Here is a 19,465-nt window from a genome sequence, read left to right as displayed (position 1 = left end):
CCTGCATGAAAGAGACATGACTTGATGTTGCTTCTGTCACTTGCCTGGTGGCAAGGTCTTTAGTACCTTTCACCACTTGAGGCCTGATAGAGGACAACTCTGGTAAGAGAAACATCACAGGCACCATTAGCATAGCAAGGCTAATGCAGAAACAAATCAAGTGATGTAATAACCCCCTGAAAGGATAGCTGGATATAGAGGAGAACAAGTTCATGAAATCCCAGGCTGTTCCTCTGTTCTTCAAAAGGACTGAACTCAGCTCTTAATGATCTGGTCCATGTTGGGGATGAGGGTTGGGAAGAGGGAGTTGGTGGGTTAGGGGCAGTCAATGAAAGCATGATGATGATCAGGAAGGGACCACAGCACAGATGGTGACACTTTAGCACAGTCCCTAATCCTTATCATGGTCCAAGGTCATAATGTGGTTAAGATCTTAAAGGATCCTTCTTTTGGGGGCTTGAGTTTGGGGCTCTCCTCATAATCCACTATCCACTTAGTATTCTGTGGCCCAGCAGCCAGCATTTCCCTCTCCTTAGACCCCTACTAAGTTGGTGGTGGTAGTGGTGGTGGTGGTGGTGGTGGTGGTGGTGTTAAAATGTTTCCCTTTTATAGGCTCTTGCTAGGGGATCTCTTTGGGGGGTGGGGGTGGGTAAAGATTCTTCCTCACCTTTGTTCAGAGACTTAGGATTATTATTAAGGGGGAGTTCAGACGCTGCTGATGCTTTGTCCTCAGGGTCTCAACAAAATCCCAGAGTCTGGAAGTGGGAAGGCATCTGTCTTGTCCAGTCAGTATACAATGTAGTTGTCCAGATGACACTTAAAGTCCTCTAAGAAGACTCCTCACCTTTCAAGACAATCTGTTCTGTCTCTTAACTGTGGAGAAGTTTTTTCTATCTCCCAGCCTAAATTTGCTTGTTTGAAACTTCTTCCTGTTGCTCTGGGTTCTGGGGCCAATGTAACAATTGCAATCTCTACTCCACATGAAACTTCTTTTAACATGTCAGCCTCCTTCAGTCTGTCCCCATATGACATGGATACAAAGCCATTCACTTTCCTTTCTCGTCTCTAGACACGCTCTAACTTGTCCATCTTTCTTAAACCACAGCTCCTCTAGCTGACACAGTACTCCAGATATGGTCTGATAACGACAGAAATCGGGGAGACTGTCACTCCTGCGCTCCCAGAAGCTTTTCCTCTCAGTGCAACCCAAGGTTGCATCAGCCTTTTTGGCCAGCATATCACACTACTGACATATATATTCCATTACAATCCCCAGATCTGTTCTCTCTCCATGCCTCCCCCATTGTGTACTTGGGAGATTGCTTTTTTTTTTTTTTGTGCCCGCCTGGAAAACTTTACCTTTATACCTAGTGACTTCATCTTGTTCAGTGTAGCCTATCGTTCTGCCCTGTCAGAGTGTCCTTTCGGATCCCCACCCCCATCTCTTGTGTAAACCGCCATTCACAGCTTTGTGTCATCTGGAGACTCGGTGGACGTAGCATCTATTTCTCTGTCCAGTTCATTGTTAAAAGTGCCCAGCAGGACAGGACCAAATATTGATCCTTGGATTCCTCCCCTGGAGACTGACTTCGATGTTGACTATTAGTCATTGACTCTGATTCCAGCCATCCAGTCAAATGATCACTTCTGATTGTAAGGCAACTTGGTAGAGTTTGAAATGCCAAATGTAGAATCTCAATTAGTTCATGTAGCACATTTCTTGGACAATCTTCAGATGGCAGGCTTTAGGGAGGGACCAAGGCTGCCATAAATGGAGGACCTTGAGATCATAATCACCCCAAATACAAAGTTAACAAATTTAACAAAAGCCTTTTAGAATTTTTATCATCTCCCTGGCACAATTCTTTGATTCTCAAAGTACAATTACATTTGTCTCTAATTGCTGCATGCCTGTGATCAGTTGACTTCCTAATCTCACTAGTTCATTAGTCTCATGCTGTCTGTCCCATTGAGAAGACTTGTGATGTGTGGTAAGAAGCATCTTGCTAGAAGAGTGCAAGGTTTCTGTGTCAGGGCATCTCATCTCCCTGGAATCTACTTCCTCCCTTATATAGGTGACCAGGAAACTAAGGCAATGAAGTACCCTGAACTAATGAAGTATCATGCACAGTTAAATTATTAGGAAAATCTAGTGTACATTGCCAGGACCTTAGTAGAGGCTGCTTTTATCAAACGTCTGGATTTAGTAGAAGGAGACTGCTTTTGCCTTAAATGTTTGTGTTTGTGTGTATGTATATCTATATATTTATCTATATATCAACAAATCTCCACAAAAACAAGTTCAGTTTGTTCTTAATGCATTCCTCAGTGTTAATATTTTGATAGTGTTAAATGTACTCATAAAACCTTGAATATTTGTGTGTGTATGTATATATATATATATATATATATGCATATATATATATATATATACACACATATACTCATGATTCAGATTTAACTGTTTTAACTTCAATATTAATGTATTTTAAGGTATGCAACTTCGTAATGTGAGAGTTCCCTCATAGAAGTCTAGAGTTAGGCTTGGAAGGGACGTAAATCCCTTTATGTAGCTTGAAAGAGCCTCCTGGTTTCATAGATGAGGAAATTTAGGCCCCAAGAGGTAGAGTGACTTGTCAGCAGTAAGTGGCAGAGCCAGGCTTTCTTATCAGCGCTCGCTCTCTGCTGTACTCTGTGGTGCCCTGCTTCGGGGCAGCCTCAGGAAAGGGAGAGAAGCAGCCTCGAGCCTCAAACAGCTTTGCCCTCTGGCATGTACTGGCTGTCACCCTGGCCAAACCATGTCCTCTCTCAAACAGTTGCATAGTTCCCTCCAGACTATACTTTAAACTTATAAATTAAAGCTATTGGTTGCAGAGCAGGTGGTTACTTGTGTTAGACAAGTGTGTTCTCTTCGGTGGTGGTTCCCTAATTCACAGGTCTGATACCTATCCATTTTCCTGTCTATATGTATGTACATGTTTCTTCTGATGGAGTGTTACAGATAGTGGTGGACTTGGGGTCAGGAAGACTTCAGCTCATATCCTGTTTCAGATGTTAGCAGTATGATCCTGGGCAAGTCATTTTACCTGTCTGCCTCAGTTGCCTCATCTGCACAGGGAATAACAGTAGTTCTTACATTACAGGGCTGTTGAAGGCCAGCTGAGAACCTAGGGGATCTGTTCAGCCATCCTTAAAGCACTCTGTAAATGCTAGTTTTCGTGTTCTCGACTCGTAGTGCAATGCCTGGTGCCCGAGGTGCTTGATAAATGTTGATGGATTGATTTGGAAACATTGATTAGTTGCCTGTTTTTGCTTGTGTTTTCACTCTGGTATCAGCAGGCAATGCAGCAGCAGCAGCAGATAGTCCAACAACAATTTTTAATGCATTCGATGTATCAGCAGCAATCTTCTGCATCCCAGTACCCTGCAATGGTAAGTGTTGCATGGTTTCTAGAATATTCTTTTTAAACACAATAGATTGTAATTGTATATATTTTTTGAAAGGTGTAAAATCAAGATCTTAGAATTCACCATAGTTTTTTTTATATCTTCCAACTATTTTTTTCCTTAGTAGTATTTTTTCAAATTATGTAAAGATAGTTTTCAACATTCATGTTTGTAAAATTTTGAGTTCCAAATTGTTTCTCTCCATCACTCCCCTCCCCCCTCCCCAAGATAGCAAGTGATCTGATATAGGTTATACGTGTACAATCATGTTAAACATATTTCCGTAATTTCTGTTTGTCATGGTGTGAAAGAAGAATCAGAACAAAAGAGAAAAGCCATGAGAAAATGAAAAACAACAAAAAACTAAAAATAGTATGTTTCAATTCGCATTCAGACTCCGTACTTCTTTCCCTAGATGTTTACCATAGTTTTTTATAACGAATTCAGTATAGTTATTTGGCAAGGGTGCTTTTCCCAAAACAACAGCAACAGTTCAAAAAGAGATATTTCCTTAAATTTGATTTAATTTTCTGAACCTGACACATGAATTTATAAATGAAGTAACCAGTAGGCCATATATAATTGCACTTTTCTTATGGCAAAGGACCACACTTACAGCTTCTTTGATATTTACATGCTGTTTTGATGAACTCTAGAAATCCTTATTTGATATTTGCCAGTTCCAATGTAAGATGGCTATTCCCTTTTGTTACTGTTTGGCTCAGTTGTGTTGAGTGGGCCCAGGCTTTCCATTGGAGGCACTTAGGACTGATTTTCTCCCCTGAGGCCCCCCAGGAATATGCCTTCACCAAAAACAGCTTCTCAGTCTTGATCTCCTGGCTTAGTTAGGGTGACCTCTAGCGGAAGAGCATGGAGCCTTAGTCAAGGTTTTTAATGGCCTGAGTGTTGGTGTGTTGTGATGGCATTTCCTTCTTTCAGATGCAGCAGTATCAGCAGGCTTTCTTTCAGCAGCAGATGCTTGCTCAGCAGCAGCAGCAGCAGCCACAGCAGCAACGTTCCCCTGAGTATCTCACCTCCCCTCAAGAGTTCTCACCAGCCTTAGCTTCCTGTCCTTCATCTCTGCCTTCCCAGATTGGAGCCATAATAGACTCTTCTTACAATGCCAATAGGTGAGCATTTTCCTAATAGAAGGTTTATGTGGAGGTAACCTTAAAATATTATTCCTACTGAGGGATACAAGGCAATTTCTAGTGTGCTTATCTCATGGAACATTTCCCTTTCCCATTCTCTCTTTTTCTAATCCTCCTTGTTTCTTAAGTCTGCTATGAGTGGTACTTGTAAACAAGGCTTAACTGTCCCTACCACTGCCTTGGCATTCAGGAGTGACTCATGTACTAATGCAGACCACAGAATTCGAAAAAGAAAATGGAACACAAGCAAAAACCCCACCACCTTAAAAAACAAAATGAAACAAAACAACAAAACTTTCACTAGTTAAAAGCATGCTTGTTTTTCCACCCTAAATTCTAGGTTATCCATTTAATTTCACTTTGTTCCTTAACCTGATTTTTCAAGGTAAGTTTATTTTGAACTCTTCTCTTAGTCTCATTGTTTATATTTACCCATGCTGATTTGGTGTTGAGTATTAAACTTATATAGCCTTTTCTTGCTTCTTTGCTATTAAGATTTTTTCAAAAGTTTCTGTCCCCAGACCTCATTCACACGTCTATATTTATACACGTTTTTCACTGTTGAAAAAAATCCATACAGTTGTTGTTGGTACCTAGAAATTTTAGGTCAGCGGCTATGGGGAGAAAAGGTTTCTGCAGTGCAGGGCTGTCCAAAGTGGGGCCCGCAGTGCAATTTTAGGCGGCCCGCCTGTGTTTACGATGGGCTTGGAAATTGACATAAATGCTTTAACTAAAGCATTTGTGTTGATTTCTGTGCTTGTGGTGGACACGGGTGGGCTGCATGGGGGCGCATGGCCCGTGTTTTCGGTAGCCCTCCTGTAGTGCACTGCTATCAGTTCAGTTTAGCAAACACTTACTCCATGCCTCTTGTGCACAAAGCCATCCTTTTTGTCCCATGGAAGTAATGGGGATACAGTGGCGGAGATAAAGCTGCCCTTATGCTTGCCCTCAAGGAATTTCCATTCTGTGGGAGAGGTAGACTACAGAAAGATGGCCTATGAAGCAGCTGCAGGAATGCGAAGGGTCCCCTGGCTCGTTGGGGCCCAGGAATCTGGCTCTGAATCCCATCCACCCTGTTTACCAACTGGGGGTCAGTGCTTATGGCCATGCCCCTCTCTGCATAGGCCCAGTCCCAGGAGGATCAGTCAGCTCAGCTGAATCAATCAGTCAGTCACTCAGAAGTATAAATTGAGTGTAAACTTGTTCTTGGGTCAGTTTGAGGGGATAAAGACAGGGGATACCACACAGAAACTTCTTATTGTTGCCTGGAAGAATCATCCACGTCCCTTGATGTCTGACACCGAATTCAGCCCAGAACTTAGTGATGGGAGAGTTCTAGCTAAGCCCTAGAGGGAGAAGCGTTCCCTCCCTCTTCCATCTCTTCTCTTCCTTGTCTCCCCTCTCACCTAGTTTCCTCCCTCTGTCTTCCCCCTCCTGGCGTGGTGTAGAAATGCAGGTTTTTCTTGACAAATGTTACCTCATTTTATCCTTATGACAACCCTGGGAGATACGTACTGTTATTATCCTCATTTTATGAGGAGACTGACCCAGATAGAGGTTGAGTGACTTTCCCAGGGTCACACAGCTGGTAAACGTCTACAGTAGGATTTGAACTTGGGTCTTCTTGACTCCAGTTCCAGTGTTCTATCCACTGTACCACTTACCTGACATAATGATTATTGAAGAGCCCAAAGTGCTTTTCTTTATGTAAGTTATATCTGTTAATATATACTCTACTAGTAGTAGTATGAAAATAGTTTTGACTGCACAGATACTCTGAGGACCTGGTATGGAGTGATATTGTTAGCAGCCCTTTTGCCTTTATACAGATGTATACCTAGGGATTCTTGCTTGTAGGGCAAAATTGTTTCAAGGTTTAGGGAGGAAGCAGAGAATCCCAGCCTTTGATCCTGGAGAGCCCTCCTGGTATGAGTCCCCTAGGCTAGGTCTCATCTGCAGCCTGGCCCAGCTGGACCCAGGGAGAAGGAACGGCAGCAATGGAGTCTTCCTAGGCCCAGGTCAAAGGCGAAGGGCAGGAAGGACACATCTTCCATCGTCCTAGAGTACAGCCATCTAAGGAGGAGGGAGAGATCTTCCCTCTAGTACTGGCTCTGTGCTGCCGATTTAAGGTTGAAGGCTTTTAAATTTTAAAATGTAAGTGATAGGAGGATGCATATTCCAACTTTTAATTTTCCCTTCCTCTTGCCTAATTGTCTCCATAGATCAGTTCCTGATGCAGAGGCAGCTGCTACTTTCCCGAATCAGAACCTCAATAACCCCCCTGACATGTCGGGCTGGAATCCATTTGGAGAGGACAATTTCTCTAAGCTAACAGAGGAGGAGCTCTTGGACAGAGAGTTTGACCTTCTGAGATCAAGTAAGGGATGCTTGAAGGCTTATTTGGCTTCCCAGTAAAGGAGGTTCTGGTTGGGCCCCGCGGTCTGGGCATGTGTGGGAAGTTCTTTTGGAGCGTTTGAGGGCAGTCTTAGGGTCCACCTTCTCTCCTTCGTGTCCATCATCCAAGTGTGTTGTGTCCAAAACCAACCATTTGGTATCAGTCTCAGATAGCAGAAAATCGCCTTGCTCTCTTAACTCTGAAATACTCCATATCAATTGTTGTTCAAATGAGACTCTCTCAGTATGGAAACGATGTTCAAATATAACTAATGGGACACAAATTAGTTGCTTGCTTTATTAGTCATTTACAGCTCTCCTTTATTGTACATCTGAATAGGAGATTCTGTGGGGGAGCAGGGGAGGTTCTGAAATGCCCTTTGAAAATGCCTGAAAGAAAATATGGTCTACTACATTATGTTAATGTTTTGTAACGTCCTTTTGATGAGTGGCTACTTGTAAGGGCTGCTTTATTGTTCTGACATGGCAATAGTTAAATAAACTCCTTTCTCTTCAAGTCAGATATCTCAATGTTTTTACTTATAATTATTTCCTTACTTCTAAATCCTAATGCATTATTTTAGGCTTTACCACACATATGTGTCTTTTTACATGTATATGTGTATACACTCATAATCTTATAGGCAATTTTTTTGGGGGGGGGGTGCGGTCAGGTAGGACCTGGATGGAAGGAGAATATTTGGTTCCTTTTTTGAAAGCTGAGTCTGAATACATGGCAAAGAAGGAGACACAAATCCTCTTCCATGATTTAATTTTTTTTGATATCTTAGGACAGAGAGACATCTTCCTACCAGCTTTTAGTTACTTCTCTTTGACCATTTGTCTCACAGGATAATTCCAAGTTAAGCTCTTTACTACAGCTACCAGGGGTGGAGAACCTATGGCCCCAAGGCCTTCATAAAAGGATTTGTTCTGTGAATTTTGGATTTAGTCAAAGGGCTGCACTTGAGGACCTAGAGGTCCACATGTGGCCTTGAGGCTGCAGGTTCCCCACTCCTAGAGACTAAATGATCATCTTAAAATGAACAGTTTGGGATAAAAATTTTTGTTGAATCATACTTTGTGGTTACTTGGTTGAAAACAGTGAAATAAGCTGCAAAATGCAGTTGAAAAATGGGTTCTATTTAGCAAAACAAAAGTTTGTAAGCTACCATGGCAAAACCAGCATCATGAAACATTTTGGATTCTTGTGTAAAAAAAAAATGGCATGTTAAGTACTTTTAAAATGTGTATAGCCCCACACCAAGTGAGGATTCTTTAAAGCAGGGCTGGTAAACTATAGCCTTAGGGCCTTTGAGCTAAGAATGAGGTTTACATTTTTAAATCAAGTAAAATTTTTTTTCAAATATGTAAAAACTCTTCTTAGCTCTCTGGCTTTACAGACACAGTGCCACCTGTAGTTTGCCAACACTTGTTTTAAAGGAAATAAATCCTCACTGTTGGAGAAATATTTAAGTCCCAAACAAATTCAGGATTGTTTTAAAAGAAAAAAAAAAAGACCACATTAGAATTCTTATTTCTGGCATTCTGATAATAGTTTTAAACATTGTAAGGCTGAATTTTGTTGTTTTTTGGCAAAACTATTTTTGCAGTTTGTCAGTCAATATGTTTTTGAACTTTTCTATTGACAATATAGATTGGCAAAAGTGTTATTATTAGTCTGTGTCACCATCTAACAACTTTGCTTCTTCTAGACTGCTCAATTGCTCCTTTCACTTGTTATGAGCAAATATGGCATTTATGGGTCAGCTAGATGGCTCAGTGGATAGATTGCCTGCCCCGGAGTCAGGAAGACCTGAGTTCAAATATGGCCTCAGACGCTTAATAGTTATGCAACCCTGGATAAGTCACTTAACTCTGCCTCCATTTCTGCATCTGTAAAATGAGCTGGAGAAGGAAATGGCAAACTCCAGTATCTCTGCCAAGAAATCCCCAAATGGGGTCACAAAGGGACATGACTGAAATGACTGAACAACAACATGACATTTATGTCTATGAAATTATATTTGTAGTATAAAACTCAACTAAAATGTTTACCTAAGAGCCAGAATTCAACCACATATTTAATCATTATTGTCAGGACTAGATAATTAATATTTCATTGTAATATTCATTAAGAAAGGTAACTAAGTTCCAAATAAAAGTATCTGTAGGTCAGATTTCTGTTATTCTCAGTTACACTCAGAACATAGACCCAAATGAGAAAGTAAACAAAAAAGAATTCAGAGCCTGTCACATGCAGGTGAAGTAAAACATTTGCATTTTGTTGATTAATTGATAGTTCCGACAAGCCCCAGATTAAGAGTTAAAGATCTTAGACACTTCCAGTGAGGTAATAGGTTTTGGCAGTGGGGGAAATTATAGTAGTCTACATAATGATGACTGAATCATGGAAAAAAGTGTATCTTTGATAGAGCTTGCTAAAGAAGAAATCCATTAAACTTATATATTTCAATTTGAAATGGTTGCTGTTAACTGCAAAAGTTTTTTTTAAATGAGATAATAACCATAGAACTTAGCTATTCTGTGTATAATGTTCCTTTGAGGGATTCTAGATGTTTAAAAATGTACTAATCACCTAATTACTAGGTTCTGACCCTATATGTAAATTTTAATTCATTATAGGAGCAGTAGCACTGCCATGTAATCTTTTTACCTTACAAATACCACATTATCTGGAAAAAATGGTATATCTACTATGTTTCCAAAGTATGGAAAAATTTTCCAAATTTATAATGGTGATCCAACATATCAAAATTGTAACATATACTTAAGAGCCAATATAGCTAATCTTAACTGATGCATCAAGATAACGCTTGATTTTGTGTGGTTTAACATTCTTATACTAAGTTGGATTTTTCATTGCTTTTTGTTTCTCACTTAATTTAAGTTTTATCTAATTATAGGGTGTGCAGCGTTTGATCTGTGCTTACTTGAGTTCAAAATAATCGAATTTATCTCACCAGTATAATTTTTTTTGAATTAGAATCTCTTTTCATTGCTTTTTATTCAAGGACTTAGATTAAGTTAATTTATAGAAACCCAAAGATAAATAACAAATGCACTGTCTCCCATAGGAACTAGATAAATGCTTTGGGAACAGTCTTTTTTAAAGTTAAAACTTATATGAGCAGCTGCAAATATTGCTAGGAAACAATAGAGTGTCCTTTCACTTGTTTGTAGAGAATTTGGGTTTTGATGTTTAAATCTTATGTAATCAAATACACTGTGTACATAGTAAATTTGGTTAATTAAAAGTATATGTATGTGACATTTAAAAAAAATAATTTAATTACATAATTGCATTTTCTATAGAAATAACAGATGGAATATATACAAGTACATGCTTATCTGTAATTGGCTATTTTTGAAAAGACTTTGAATTGTGAAAGCTTCATGTATGACTGGCTTCTGTTACTGATGTACAGAATAGAACTATGCTAAAAATTTAAATGTCAGTTATTAAGTAAAACTTTTTGTCCTTCCAATATTAAAAGTTGCTATTCTTTAATTTAAAAAATGTTTTAAGATGAAAGCAAAGATTTAAAAGGGCTGAGAAACGACAGATTATATTTATAGCTATACTTCTTAGTTATACTCTGATTTTAATGTTTAGGTCATATATACAAACTATTGAACTTGACTTTTTAATAGTATTTTATCTAGACAGGCATTATGGAACATGTTTATCTTAATTCTTGTAAAGGTATATTTGTATTTTTATATAGTCTGTTACATAAATTAAAAATCTTGAAAAGAAGTTGTTGTTTTTGTTCACCAACACAAACTCTTAAGTAAATGACTTCTTTGGTTGAGGAGAGTGACAAAATCTCCAATTTCTGGTATTTTAAAAATTAGAAGTATTCCTTTGTATCAGAGAAATTAATATGTGAAACTAGAACTGTGAAAACAGATAAATGGATAGGGAGATTTGAGTTGGCATTTTGTAATACAAGTAAGTTACCTTAATCTTTAATTGAAGGTTTCTTCATATTTAAAGAAAATAAAACTTTCCTAGTGGTTTTCAGTTTGTTTTGAGAACATTAATTTAGAGATGAAGAAAGAGGCATGTGATGGCGGGGACAAAATAGTTAAGTCATTAGGAGCTTACATCAGCAAGACATGAAACTAAAGCATCTCAGGAATTGTTACTGAGATTGTGATTTAATTTACAAAAAAATTAACCCTTGTATGACTTAGGAAGTGTTTTTTTTTTTAAATTACATAGTTTGTGTATATAGCTGGTAAGCCATTTGTTGTATTGTGAAATACTTTGCAATACTACCATTACTGTTTCATGCCACTAGAGGAAAAAGATCATAAGTACTGTTTAAAATGAACTTGTTTCTTCTGAAGTAGCCATAGCCTTCAGCCCTGGAAATAGGTCCCAGCAAGAATTCTGACTACAAAATTATAGGCCAGTTTTTAAAAACTTCAAAAGCCTTGCTCCCTGCTCCGGAGTGGATTGGGATGGTAGGAGGGTGGCCTGAAGAGAGCTGGCTGCCACTGGCCTGAGGATGGCGGAAAGTGGGGCAGGAGCCTTCGTCTCACTGTCCTCTGCTGCTCCTGGACATTCACAAGCTTGTAGGCCTGAAACCAGCTGAGGACAGTGTGATGGAAGAGGGTTTTCAGATTAAGAAATATCTGAGCAACTCTTGAATTTATGTGTTGGATTGCGCTATCATGACCTCTTTATAGAATTAGGTGCAAAATGAAATTTTCCCTTTCAGAAATTGAAGACTTGATAGGCAGCTTGATGTAATCAAAAAAATGGTGAACTTGGACTCAGTGGACCTGAGATTGAATCCTACTACCACTTAGTGGTCAAGTGGTTACCTTGGGCAAGTCAGTTAACCTGAGCCTGTTTCCTTTTCTGTAAAATTAGTACAATATTACCTGCCTTGAAGAGCTGTGAAAATCATTTGAAGTAATGTGTTTGTAAATCTGAAAAGGCCATATAAGTGTAAGCTTTCTGTGAGACTTCAGTGAATGGAGAGTTGATAGCATTGCCTGGGCAGCTGTGGTCTCATTTTGTGCCAAGGTCATTCCTTTGACACATCCTTGACTCACATATTTCCATCTGGTCTGGCTCTGATGACAGGCTTCTCCCCACTCCTGAAAAGCCAGTGGATTCTGAGGCTTAAGATAAAAATTAGAGTTTGATCACATTTCCTAATAAAGTTGCCAGCACTTCTAGGTTTGTGGAAGACATTACAGTTACTAGCCTGTTTGATCCTCACTGAATCTGTGTAAAACAGGTGCTGCTGTATCCCCATTTTACAGATGAGGAAATGGCAGTTGAGAAAGAGTGAGTGGCTAGGCCATGGTCCCTTGGGCATTGAGTGTCTGGGGCAGGATTCAGGCCCTGGTCTTCTTGACTCCAGTGATGGGGTTTTGTTCACTGTTTCACTAGCTGCCTTGGAATAGAGATGATAGGAGATGAATTTGATAACTTGTATTTATTTCATTATTTGTTTATTATGATTATTTTGGAGCCAGGCCTTAATTTGTATTGTTGAACGACTTCCCTGTACCATTGCAGAATGCCTACTTTTTTGGTATAGTCTTAGAGTTAATTAACCTGTAGTCCATTAACTTTAATTTTTTTTTAATCTTTTGATGCCTGTTTCAACCAATGGCTTCCCTTGTAATCTTAGGTACTTTATGCATTAAAAATCATTATTCTGAGAAGGGGTCCTTAGGCTTCTTCCCCAGACAGCTGCCAAAGGGCTTTCATGATATACACAAAAAGGCTAAGGACCCCAGGCTTCCAGTTATCTGGATCACTGGAGTGACCTGCTCAGGGTCATGCAACCAGTGTGTTAGAGGCAGGATTTGAACCCAAGTCTTATTGTCTCCAAGATTATCTCCATATAAACTACATCTCTTATAAATTAAAGATTATCCTTATATAATGTTAAATAAAAAGCAACAATTAAAGCCTTATTTTTCATAGTATAGCAAGCATGTATCTCATTTATACTGAGCTAAGTTACAGGTTATTCTCAGATTTTAGTTTACTAAGCTTCTGTAACAACCGAAAAAAGTGCCCACTTTTTATTATATTCTACAGCATTGGACAACAAAAAAATGATGCACTTCTTAGACCTGGTCAAGTTTTTTGTTTTTTTCTGGTGGAAACGAGGGACAGTGATATCACTACTATTCTTTTAGCACAACAGTTCTCATAATTTTTGGTCTCTTTGCACTCTTAAAAATTATTGAGGACCCCAAAGAGCTTTTGTTTATGTGAGTTTTTATATCAATATTGTCTAATATCTATTAGAAATTAAAACTGATAAATTAATTTTTTTACTAATTCATTAAAATAATGATCCCATTACATGTTAACCTAAATGCTTTTTAATGAGAAGCATTTTACAAAACAAAAATAATTAATTAGAAAATGGCATTATTTTACACTTTTTTCTTCCAAAACTTTCTTAATATCCAGCTTAATAGAATGCAGCTTGATTCTCATGGCTGCAACAGCATTCAGTGTATTTTAATAGTTGTTTTGGTTGAAGCATAGGAAGAAAATCTAGCCTCACACAGACATGTGGTTGGAAAAATGAGAAGCATTTCAATAAGCAAGTAATGTCTTAGTATTATTATGAAAGTAGTTTTGAATTCAGATCCTCTGAAAGCACTTTGAGGAACCCCCACGGATTTGTGAACCACACTTAGAGATCTGCTGCTTTAGCATATTGAGTGTACCTCAATAGAAATATTCAGGGGACAAATTTAGAAAATAAATTAACCCAAATAATTTGTGCAACCCAGAAGTGGATACTGCAAATTTAGCCCTAGGCTTAAAAGCTCACTTTTAACAGGTTTTTATTAATATTATTAGTATGATTCCACAGGGACATGTAAACACTTTCAGGATTTTGCAGGATGCCAACAAAATGTTTCTTATCTCTTTAATTTCCTACTTAAAACTTTGACCTTCACTGGTAAGTTTAAGTCACATTGGCGAATCCCCTTCTCTCTGGATCTAAAATAGCTTAGAAGAGCCTGCTGGAAGCTTACAGCTGCATTTCTGTGGGCTACATGAAGTCTGAAGTAGAACCTGTGACATGGATGTGAACAGAAGCTGTGGTGCCAAGGATCTCTGGCTTGTATAGAATATTCAGAAAGAGGGAAGAATGAGCAACTAGCTGTTCCAATAGGAGAGAAATTAAAGCAAGGCAGCAGTAGGTGCTGGTCAGCATTGCTAAGTGCCTGCTGTGTGTAGATCATTTTACTAAGGGCTACAAGTGATAAAGGGACTGATGAATGCCTTAGGGCACATAATACTAGTCCTGAAAGAACTTGGAGTATAATTGGGGGCAACAGAACCTAGTGAAATGAACAACATATCCAGTCACTAGGCGCAAAGTAATTTAACTCAGCCATTTACATTGTTCAAATTAGAAGACAGGGTCTACCTGCTTCATACTCTTACACAATGTGTTTTTTATTTATATGATTCTGGGAGGAAGTTTTAATTTGATATGTTATTTCTAAACTTGTGTAATAATGAATAATGAATGTCATAATGGGATCCACTGTATTACAAGTTAAAGAAAAGTATCAGGAGACTCTGAATAAATAAGGGCATGAAACAGACATCTTTTGAGACAAAAAGTTGTTTATTAAATACATTTAGCACACAGTAAAATAAATTGACTCAAAATTGTCCCTCAAACATCTAACAGTGGATTTCTCACATATTCTATGTGTGAAGAAATGATAACGTAGAATGTAAACCCCCGAGGGATAGGACTAATTAGTTTTTGTGTCTCCATTCCTAGTGCTTGGCACATTGTAAGCACTTGATAAATCTTGTTGATTGATTGTATTTATTTAGCACTTATTTTAGAAAAGGACCGCCATTTTTGTTTTTATTTTATTTTATTTTTTATTCTGTTTCATTTTATTTTTACAGACAGGTTCGAGGAGAGAACATCCTCAGATAAGAATATAGACTCACTTTCTGCTTCACAGAACCACCCTCCAGAAGATCCTTTTGGTTCTGTACCTTTCATTTCTCACCCAGGCAAGTTATGGCTGTAACCACATCACTACCATTTTTAAAAATAAGTAAACTCATTTAACTAAAGCAATTTCAAATGGAATCAAATATGCTACTGAAAGTAGATTAGAAAATATTTCTCAGCTTGACATTTTCATCCTCTTCATTTTAATATAACATAGCGTACCATGGAGGTACTAACATGTTCAGTTATGCCTTTGCCAGGATATGAAATGCTAATGTATTAGCAAGGCCTGTACTCTTTCATTCATCTTTATTATTGAATCATGCTGAAAATGAAAAGTAAATGTTTGGAAAAGCTGTCCTTTTGTTTTTAGATAGATGTCAGATGAGCCAGAAGGGATCCCAGATACTTCTCCTTGTGTCACCATCCTGAAGTCCATTCCTGGGGTTGAACAGAAGAGAAGCTAACCCTTGTTCCTTTCTGGCAGCCTTTTAAATCTGTTTCAGTTTTCACTCATCTTTTATTTTTAGTCTCTGTGTTGGTTTGCTCACACTCTTTTTTCAAAGTCTCCCTCTTGTCTGTTAAATGTCATTAGCAGTTTTCGTGTTTGGTAGTGCAGTATTTTTTATTGCATGTCAGTATGTTCCAAAAATCAGAACTTCCTTCTCTCTTCCACAGACATAAAAAGTGTTATCTAAATATTTGCTGAATCAATAAATTATCCAGTAAGCAATTTTGGTGGTATTGATGATAGAATCTCATTCTCTGACAGGAGTAAATTGTTTCTTAATATTATCAATAAAATAAAATTTAAACTAATTAAGGAAAAATCCTCTGATTGCAAGAAACAATGTTATAAAAGATGGTTATTTTTTTCCATAATGTATCCAAACGAGCATATTCAGACTTCTTGTTGTTTTGGGTTCCTTGAAGGGATAGGGACTGGACTTGATATTCCAGTGCTTACAGGGAACTCCTAGGTGAGAAAAAGCCCTTTATCAGTGCACATCAGCCTCTTCTCTTAATTGTCTTGAGCACTAAGAGTTGTGATTTGCCCGGGGTCATATGGCCAGAACATCAGGGTCAGGACTTGGAACATAGGTCTACTGGTTGTGAGACTGGCTCTTTTATCCACATGTTGTTTAAATATTTATGTCATGTATGTCCTTGGAGAGGGTGAGGAGTATTGTTATTTCTATTACTCTTTGAGTCCTTGGGACCCAGCTGCCGTAGAAAACATTACTGTCACCCTAATATTTGTCCCTTTTGGGAAATTCTTGAAAACATTGTTCTCTTTTTCCCTTTCCTCAAAGTCAGCTTTTTGTGTTGATAAAATTGATTTCAAAATAATAACGGGGGAAAAAATTACACTGTTAATTTACATCTTTATGAACCATTGTTTGGGGGGGGCACAAAATGGGTGAAAGAGAGCACATTATTTTTAATTCAAAATAGCAGTTACAAGCTGCCAAGATCACAACTGTGCAGCCTGAAATGCTGGGCACTCAGAATGGCAGTAGGAGCGCTTAGCCTTTTTTTCGCCCTATGCTTCAGATGAACTGCTCAGCCTCCATAAATCTGCAAGCATCCCAAACAGCCAGTTCTGGAGGCTTGGTTTATTAATAGGCTCCTCAATCCTAGAGTTTTCTCTCTGAGACTACCCCCAATTTATCCTGTCTTTATTTTGTTTATACGTAGTTGTTTGCAGGTTGTCTTCCCCAGTGAACTCAGTGGGGCTTGGGTTTTTTGCGCCCCCCCCCCCCTTTTTTGTATCTTTAGTGCTTACTTAAGACAGCCAGGCACATGGTAGTCATGTAATAAAGGCTAGTTGATTGATGCTTAAAGTAACCTGGGGAAATAAAGACTAGTTTTAGGGACCTGAAGAACCAAAGCCTTTTTCTCAGGGCTCAGGGCACAGGGCCTTTGGAAAAACTGTTTATTTAATTTGGAATTATTAAAAGTTAGAATCTTAATTTAAAAATGTGCTACCTGTTTAATGTAGAGCAAAAACCAATTATCTCTTAAAAGATGGAAAGCTGATTAAAAGTAAAGTAATCTGAGTAGTAAGTTGCAGGAGAATCTTAACACAAATCTTTCTTTGGCCTTCCTGAAATATATATATATGTTTGAAATTTTGTTGTAGCTTTCCACCAAGTTGCCTTTTTCTGGGAGGAATTAAAGTAGGCTTCTGACCTCATCACTCAGCTGAACCACTCCCTCCAGGGTCTTTAGTGATCTCTTAATTGCAAATCTGATGGTTTTTCAGAGTTCTCTCTATGCCGCTGCTTTCCCTTGTCTCAATGGTTTTCCTGGTTCTGCTCACTTCATTCTTCCCCAGCTCCTCCTGTTAGCCAGGATTCTGTGAAGTAATCCCTGTGGTGATTTTTTGTGATGCAGTAAAATTGTGTCACATTCTTGTACCATGTAATTAATGTTCAGCCATTTTCCACTTGATGGATAGTTCTTTTCTTTTTTCCTTTCACTCTCCCTTTCAACAGTAGAAAAGTTGTTTTGCTTGCAGATCTTAACTTCCTTAGCAGTGTGCTCCCTCTGTTCTTCCCCACCCCCCACTTCTCCATGCCCACTTGTTTCCCTTTTGGGTTTGATATATTTCTAAATTGTGGGTTCAGCTCTCTTTTATTCATTTCAGATTAGGGAGTTTCATTCTATGCCTGTTTCCCCTCCCGCTCCATGTTTGTATACAAGTGCCTCAGTTATCTCCTTCTTCCTCTTTACTAGTATATTCCTTTTACCCTCCTTTCTCCTTTTCTTCTTCAAGCCCTCAGAACAGAATTAATCCTCTCCCAGGACCTTTTTAAGAGGAAAAACAAAACAATGCCCTCAATAAATGCTTTCTGAAGACAGTAAGATTTTAAAGAATCATGTATATTTCTTCTCCCCCTATTAGAATGTTAGCACCACATCATCATGCAGCTTCTTCAAACCTTTCTAGGTTTCTCTTGTATTTGCGTTTCAACATTTTTACTTGACTCTGGTTTTTTATCAGAAATTCTAGAAAGTTCTGTTCCATTAAAAGTTCATTCTCTTTCCACTTCCACCCCCCAAGTGGGACTACACTTAGCTTTGTAGGTTTGCCACTCTTTTCTGATAACTTCCCAATTTCCTTCCAATTTAAATTTTTTATTCTGCAAGATCATTTCTTATAGGTGATCCTGTAAAAAATTCACTTTTTCCCTTTGAATCTCTGCTTGCAGTTGTTACGGAGTTATATAATTCTTTTGGAGAAATTTGCATTAATCTTTTATACTGGTCCTTGTCAGTTGCTGAGTTTTGGCTTTGGGTCTAGGCCAGATTCTGCATCCTGCTGGGCTTTTGGGCAAGTTGGCTATCTCTGGTTGGACATGCCTCTACTTCTAGGGTTAGGCCTCCCTAGATCTTTTACATTGAGAGTGGTGGATTTTTAGGGCCATCTCTGGTATCCCAGAATAGATTATTGGGCACCTCAAGTCAATCAGCAAGCCTTTATCAAATTCTTATTCTGTGTTGGGCACTGTGCCAAGACCAGGGAATACAAATTCAAGCAAAACAAAAATAGTGCCTATCCTGGAGCTTGCTTTCTAATGAGGGAAGACAACATTAAAAGAAGTTGGGGAAGAGGGAGGAAGGTAATCACTGGGGTGGCTTGTTGGAGAAGCCTTTATTGGAGCTTAGTGAGAAATGAAGAGATGGAAGGCCTGGATACCCTTTCTGATGAGGTTCTAGGAGCCTCCGAGGCTCCAAGGTACTTCTAGGGTGTGAATCCTGGGGCTGAAGGGAATCTTCTAGAATGAAGAGTCTTCTGGAGCACTACGAAGAAGTCTGGAGTGCAGCCTATTTCAGGGAAGCCCCAGCTGGGCTTCATTTCTTCCCTCCCTCAGTGTGTCTGGGCTGTCTTGTTCAGAGTCTACGGCACATGCTGGTCACTGGTTCTTCCCTTTTCTTTCCAAGTTTGTATTGTAGGGTGTTTTGACAACCCTGGGGCTTTTTGAGCTGTGCTGTCTGCATCCGGTGGCCTAGAAAAGGCCTTATGTGTGCTTCTCTGGTCATGGTGGACTGGCTTTGCTGAAGAGCTCCCCTTTCTTATTACCTGTGGGCTTCTGGCTGACTTTTTATGCAATTTTTTTGGAGAGAAGAAATAATTTACTGTAGTTCCTCATTGGGTCTTTTGATCCTCATTTGTTTTGATGTGAACATTAGAGTTTTGTTCAAGTAGGTATGTGGGAGCTGGGTAGTTAGCATCACATTCAAACAGTCAACTTGGCCAGAAGTGGGCCCTCAGATATTTGATCAGAGATAGCACATTCTCCCTACATCTTCCCCTCTTCAAGCATCATGGAATGGTTCCAAAGTCCATCACCATTACTGGTTATATTACACTAAATAATCTCTAGTTTATAAATGTTCTTCTTTAAGTGTCCTGAGCTGAAAGCCATACTCCAAATATATAGTCTAATGTGTCCACTGACTTAA

At 38.8% G+C, this 19,465-nt stretch overlaps 2 protein-coding genes across 4 annotated transcripts in view; one reads left to right on the top strand and one right to left on the bottom strand.

Annotated features, from left to right (window-relative positions):
* The window catches only part of BMP2K (BMP2 inducible kinase), a 121,482-nt gene that overhangs the window by 87,957 nt on the left and 14,060 nt on the right, over positions 1-19,465 (top strand). Inside the window, exons 12-15 of one of the 3 annotated variants that reach the window (XM_036762794.1) lie at positions 3,340-3,432; positions 4,387-4,577; positions 6,821-6,975; positions 14,944-15,054. In XM_036762794.1, coding sequence (XP_036618689.1) covers positions 3,340-3,432; positions 4,387-4,577; positions 6,821-6,975; positions 14,944-15,054 — 550 coding nt within the window. Of the gene's footprint in view, positions 1-3,336; positions 3,433-4,386; positions 4,578-6,820; positions 6,976-14,943; positions 15,055-19,465 lie in introns of all 3 variants that reach the window. The other 2 variants (XM_036762793.1, XM_036762795.1) reach the window with 2 other exon arrangements.
* The window catches only part of PAQR3 (progestin and adipoQ receptor family member 3), a 49,201-nt gene continuing 33,094 nt past the window's right edge, over positions 3,359-19,465 (bottom strand). The window contains exon 7 of the mRNA XM_036762799.1: positions 3,359-3,424. The gene's annotated coding sequence lies outside the window, so the exon portion shown is untranslated. The remainder of the gene's footprint in view (positions 3,425-19,465) is intronic.

The sequence above is a fragment of the Trichosurus vulpecula genome, chromosome 6, assembly GCF_011100635.1.
Source record: "Trichosurus vulpecula isolate mTriVul1 chromosome 6, mTriVul1.pri, whole genome shotgun sequence".
NCBI classification, from domain to species: domain Eukaryota; kingdom Metazoa; phylum Chordata; class Mammalia; order Diprotodontia; family Phalangeridae; genus Trichosurus; species Trichosurus vulpecula.
The sequence above is the reverse complement of the archived record's forward strand: the minus strand, read 5'-3'. Positions and strand labels throughout refer to the sequence as shown.